This window comes from Camelina sativa, chromosome 2 (genome assembly GCF_000633955.1).
Source record: "Camelina sativa cultivar DH55 chromosome 2, Cs, whole genome shotgun sequence".
Classification (NCBI taxonomy): domain Eukaryota; kingdom Viridiplantae; phylum Streptophyta; class Magnoliopsida; order Brassicales; family Brassicaceae; genus Camelina; species Camelina sativa.
In genome coordinates, this window is record NC_025686.1 from 22,679,051 (window position 1) to 22,685,709 (window position 6,659).

Here is a 6,659-nt window from a genome sequence, read left to right on the forward strand (position 1 = left end):
ATTAGCCAAATTCCTACATTCGTAGGAGCCGGGACTCGATCCCGGGTGTGATAGTGCCTTCTACAAATGGACTTACCTCCTGCCACTGCACTAAGGTCACTTCACTGGTAATCAAAATTTATAGGGTTTACATTTTGACATTTTAATAAATATCATATCTAAAAGTTATTATTTGTAATATCACAATTTAAAGTTATATGTATTTCTTTCCTCAGAAACAACTGCATATCTTATTTACATATCCTATTATTATTCACCAATTAAAATGTAGTTAGTTTTATGATAAAATAAGATAAACTTATAATTCGGTTTAAATGTAAAATATCAAGGTTATATGATGATATTGTTTAATGCTAAAAAATATATCAAATAAAAATATTTAAATTTGTCGTATAAAATAAAATTTAACCTGTGCTATAGCACGGGTACTAATCTAGTTTATAATATAAAGCACAAGTCACTTAGCCAATAAATTTGTGATATGTGGTTTTTACTTCATAATTTAAATAACTAACAAAACAAGAAAACTTGAAATAACTTAACTACCTCAAATAAAATATTTTTTTAATATTATATGAAAACAATTAAGGGAAAATTGATTTAAAAGAACATTTTTTCTTCAATTTGTTCCACTATGCTTTTTTTTTTAAGTTTGGTAGAATAGGTTTTAGAATACAGAAAAACTCAGTTATACCTTTAATAACTCTATTATACCCTTAACTAGATTTTAACCCGCGGTACACCGCGGGAATATATTTTTTTTTATAAATAAATAATATAATTTATTTATTATATAATCTATAAATGTAATTAAAATCTTTTATAATTTTAAAATATACTATAGCTTGAATAAATTAATTATGGATTGTATAATTTCATGTAAATTTTTGCTTTATTATATAGGGAGAATATTCTTTTAATTTACTTGAGTCAACAAATATAGTGTTATGTGATTAGTTACTTTTGTTTACAATGTAGGAGTAATAGTATTTTATATTAAACATTTTATAATTATATGTTTATACTATAATTTTATTTTGTAATTTAGGTTGTTTAATCCATATATCATTTTAACAAAGTTGTATTTATAGTTGTGCAATTTATTTGAAGTGGTGGAGTATTTTTTGTTTGTATAGTTGTATACTTGTATACAACTTGTATTTATATCAATTGTTTTTTATTAGTATTGATCAGAAATATATAAAATAAAATATTATATCATTGCTGTATGGTCGGGCTAATATTTTGGACTCCTGTCTTTTTGTACGAAAGGCCCAATTTTCTTTTCTTTTTTTTTGTCTCCACCGAGTGAAGCAGAAGGTCTCCGTCAAAAATTATGTCTGAAATTTTTTACCCTATCATCTTCCTCTATCTGGTTTTGGTGGATCTGAGAAATCAGTCAACAATTATGTCTGAATTTTTTTTCCTTATCATCTTCCTCTATCTGGTTATCGTAAATCTGAGAAATCAGAACTTCATTGATAATATGAATCTGATATTCGAAGCTTTCATCTCCATAATTTCATATCGGTTTCATCACCAGATTCAAGAACTGAGCAGATTACCAAGTAGTTCCACGTTAATTAATCTGTTCTCTCTGTCGTTTTTGTAAAAAATTGTTTGCGAATTTTATGTTGGGTTTCTCCTTCTCAATAAGATTGGTTGTTAATCAGATTGTAGATCTACAAATTTGGAAACTTGCGATGCAATTTTTGCGGCCATCGACGATTCAGCTATTATAATGTGTTCCAGATAAATTAATTTGTTATTTCATATTATAAATAAATTTCTTTGTTCCGATCAAAGTTTTATTTTTCCCATGTCATATCATATTGATTGTTTATAAGATTGTAATTCATCAAATAAGGAAACAGTTTGGGATCGGATTGCGTCGCACACTAAAGTTACCTATTGCGGCGCACAGTAAAGTTATCAGCTATGGACGTCATTTGAGGATTGATCTAATATGATGTGAAGCAAATATTCAATCTGTATGTTCTGTATACATGAATAATACACCCTTGAGAAAGATAAGTACAATTACGGTTTATAGATATCTCAAACGACATTGAGTTGTATTCATAATGTAACGAATAATGATTTACTTTGTGTTAATTTGTTCTTTCTGTTGTTTTTTATTTCTTCAGGTTGAAGTTCATACATGTAACAAAGTACTCTACCAGCACTTGGCGTCTAACATTTATTACAGATTGAGTGGTTGTGTTTTTTTCCCCAAATTTGATTTTTTCCCCAAATTTGATAATGTATCGGTTGAAATTTGTTTCAATATAGTCAATATAGTTTCTATATGTGTTTAATTGTTGTGGGACAAATTTTTTTCTCCAAATTTGATAATGTATCGATTGAAATTTGTGTTTTTTCTTATAGTTAGTATAACTAATCAATTGAAATCATCTGTTTTTCTTTTGTTGTCTGTTGATTTTTCAATGTTACCACGTTCTTTTGAGTTAGTTGAGCTATAAATTTTGAGATGGTTGGATTTGTTCTTGTGGTATTGAATTGGTTTATGGATAAAGTTTGGATTTTTTAGTTTGGATACATTTTATTGTTTTGAGCTCACTCGTTCAAAATCTAATCTTTTTTTTCATCTGTCGCTTTGAATTCTGAGGTTGAAGTTTAATGACTCTTGTATATGTTTTACAGAGAGGAGACACATGGTTTGAAGGTCGTGAGCTTTTGAGGTTCACCCGAGAACAACTGCTTCAACTTAGAGAGGTAATTACTTACTTTTCATGCGTAGTTTTAGTCAAGTTGCTTTTTTGGTTTCTATGTTTTACTCAGATTATGTGGTATGCCCTGAATTAATTGTCTAATACTAGTTAGCATCCTTGAGGTCCAAGATGATTCCTTATGTAGGTCAATGGTTATATACCCTTGAACTTAGTCATTCACCAATTATGTTGTGCAGGCGATCCAAGTCTCTGATGAAATCCTGAAGCTTAGTCAGGAGATTGCATCTGATCTTTTTGGCGAAGAGCAGAGCTGGAGCCATTCAGAAAGTAAGGTGAGTGGTTTCCTCTTCCCCATGTTCCCTCTTGTTTCATTTTATTTTCTACATTTTATAGCTAATTGATTGAAATTTGTGTCTTTTCTTATGTTAGTATAGCTAATCGATTGAAATTTATGTTTTTTTTACAGTTAGTATAACTAATCAATTGAAATTTGTGTTTTTTCTTATAGTTTGTATAGCTAATCGATTGAAATTTGTGTTTTTTCTTACAGTTAGTATAGCTAATCGATCATGTTCATCATACTAATGAATGTCATTTTCTTAATTTTTTTTTGTGTAGCTATGGAAACAGAATTTCCTAAACGCCTGTCTAGAGATGGATTTGAGCCACAAGTGAAGAAGATTAATAATTCCTGTCGAATTTCTATCTTGGGCAAAGTCAAACAAGCATTACCTAAAGAGTATGAGACGGTGAAGAATGATCCAGTCTTTTCACATGTCTTTGCAGTCTACGAGAATGGTTTAGGGTATTCAGGATGTTTGATACACAGCATGATGTCTAGGCAGTTGGTTACAAAGCAAAAAAGAGAGATATGGTTTGTGTTTGGAGGGAAACCACTCAGATTTTCAATGCAAGAGTTTCATGCTGTGACTGGGCTCAAATGCACTGCGGATTCTAGTTGTAATTTAGAGAATTGGAAAGATGATGGTGGGTTTTGGAGCAAATTGATGAAGAGAAAAGGTCCGACTATTAGCATTAAGAGCTTGGTTGATGTTCACTTACCTGTAATTCACAAATGGAATGAGGTAGATAGGATCCGATTGGTGTATCTTCTTGTGATAGCTGGGTTGGTTATGGCTAAGGATGAGAAAAAGTATATTCCACTCAAATACATCCAGATGGTAATGGATCTTGATAAGGTGAGGACTTATCCTTGGGGTCTTAAAGCTTTTAAAAGTCTTGCTAAGTCTATCATAGAAAAAAGAGAAGATTTGAAGAAGATCAATAGCTATGCATTAGATGGTTTCTCATATGCATTTCAAATATGGGTGATGGAGGCAATTCCAGACATTGGAAAGTTGTTGGGAGAAAAGATTATCACAAAATTTAGAGAAGCTCCTCGATGTTCTAACTGGAAAGGCGCAGCCAAAGTATCATATGATGATATCATCCAACTAGAAAGTACATTTGGACCGAAGGTACTTTCTTTGCCAACCCAACTCTTATCACATGTATTTTTGTTAATAGTTGATGTCATTGTTTAATCTTTAACTTCTACCTGTTTTTTTCTTTTTTTTTTAGGATATTGTTTATCCATACATATCTATTACTGGCGATTTCGACGTTGTTGACTCCATTGAGTTTTTCTGGCGTGATGAAACAAGTGATGGTGAAGTCGATAATTTGAAAGATAAGATCAGTTCTGGAAATGATTTTGCAGACGATATTTGGGGAACTGTGGAGGGTGAACATATTCAATTAAAAGATGATGTTGGCAGTGAGGTGTCTGAAGAAAATCAAGGGTCTAGTGCAACAAAGAGTGGTGAGAGTATGCAAGCTGGTAATGATGAAGAGTCAGGTTGCAAGAGGAAGAGACAACCTGATCATGGTGCGGAGAGGAGGAAAAAGAAACTGCTCTATAATTGCAACTTTTTTTTTTTTGCAATGAAATATTTTTCAGGAAATGGATGCTATGATGTATATATTTCGGGAGAATACATCTTTAGGCCAACTGAAGTCAAATCGTGTTGTCTTCATGAATTGTTTGTTTAGCATGCAAATCAAAAACGAATATTTGAAGTTTAGAGAAGGTAAAAAAGGCCACAAGTGGGATTCTGTGATCTTGGGTTATGCAAACGGTGACTTGCCTTCTCATGGAAAGACGAAGAAGAAATGGGCATTAGACTTCGACAGAGTTTACGCTCCTGTGAACATCAATAATAATCAATGGATATCTTTGTGCATTAATTTTGGCCTAAGAACTGTTGAAGTATTTGATTGTTCTGGTCTAACTCACAGAAGTCATGTGGATCCATTTGCAATCCTCATCCCTCGACTTGTGAAGGAAGTTCAGACCAAAAGCTATGGTAAATATCTTCATGTGTCTCAATATTCTATCATTTTTGCTTCAGTGCCACCAAATCTTAATAAGTCATGCTGTGATTGTGGAGTGTATGCACTTAAATACATAGAGTGTCATATGCATAATCTGGATATGAGTTTGATAAACGATGACAACATTAAAGAAGCTCGTACGAAGATTGCAGTTGACTTGTGGGAAGCAGCATCTGATCTTGTGTTCATTGAGCGAATGGCGAAGTATGAGCCTCCATCTGTGTCGCCTCATATTGTAGACCTTAGTTAAAATTTTAATTGTGCTACGATTTTTATTGTTTCATCTTGTGCTTATTGGCATTATCATTTCTTTATTTATTTGGTTGTAATTCACGTCTTTTAGCTCATGTTTTTTATTTATGTTATCTTATTTAGCTTTTCAACACCATCGAGACACACACAAATTTTTCAAACACGTCTTCTATAACTTGGGGTGTCATGCTTCTAAAATTCACACAATGCAATAACATTGACAATAAACATATGAAAAAATATAAGAAATCCAATAACGTGTATTTAAAACATAAGCAATTGAAGATTAAAAAACATAAGAAATCCAATAACATGTATTTGAAACATTAGCAATTCAAAATTAAAAAACATAAGAAAATTGATTTAACGTGAAATCCAATAATGTGAACTCCAAATAATGACTACTACATGTCATGCATCTAAACCTCCATGTAAGCTAACAAGACGAGCCTGAGATGAAAAAGAAAAAAAATATATTCATTGTTAAATTAAAGGAACTAAAACATGTATTTGAAATGATGTGTAAAAGTTGCTGAACAAACCTATTATTAGATCGTGTTTTCACATGTCGATCTATTGTGGCCTTCTTTACCACAACGGCCACACTTACGCCTCTTCGCTCCTTGTGACGATCTTATCTTGTCTTCCACTGATTCATATCTTCTTTTTCTTCTTCTACCAGCTCCTCTTCTTGTCTCAGGTGGTACAATTTTTACATCACCAACAGTTTCGGGAACACACCATTCATCTTCAGGAACACCTATAGGATTAATGGTTTCCTCGTACAATGATCTCCATGCAGCAGTAGTGAACACATCATCAGCGTATGGGTACAGACTTTTTCCAATACTAAAACATGCTTTTATGGCATGTCTACAAGGAAGTTTTCCTATATCAAACTTTCCACATGAACAAGTCCTCTTCTCCAAATCAACAATAAAATCTACTCCTTTACCTTTAATCTATAATATGAATTGAGAAATAGGATAAGCTTTAAACTTTTCACCCTTCTCTATTCTTCTAGAAATCTTCTGCTCCACCTCAATGGTTAAAGAGTCTTTCTGCTGCTCACTTAATGCCCTACGCTTATAAACCAGCGGGTTAACATTTCTCTAATGCTATCTAACAAAGGAATTATTGGATACTCTCTCGGTGATCTCAAAGCTGAATTTATTGATTCAGCAGGGTTGTTGGTGTTTATGTCATATCTATATCAAGGAAAATGACATCTAGCCCATTTTTTCACATCAGCCTCCTGTAGATAACCTCCAATCGCCGGACTGATATTGTAGATTTCCGCAAAATGTTTATCAAACTCAG

The 6,659-nt window shown here is 32.4% G+C and overlaps 1 protein-coding gene across 1 annotated transcript; it reads left to right on the plus strand.

Annotated features, from left to right (window-relative positions):
- Nucleotides 4,657-5,337, plus strand: LOC104755764. The gene has a single exon (XM_010478229.1). The coding sequence runs from the start codon at nt 4,657-4,659 to the stop codon at nt 5,335-5,337; it is 681 nt and encodes a 226-aa protein (XP_010476531.1).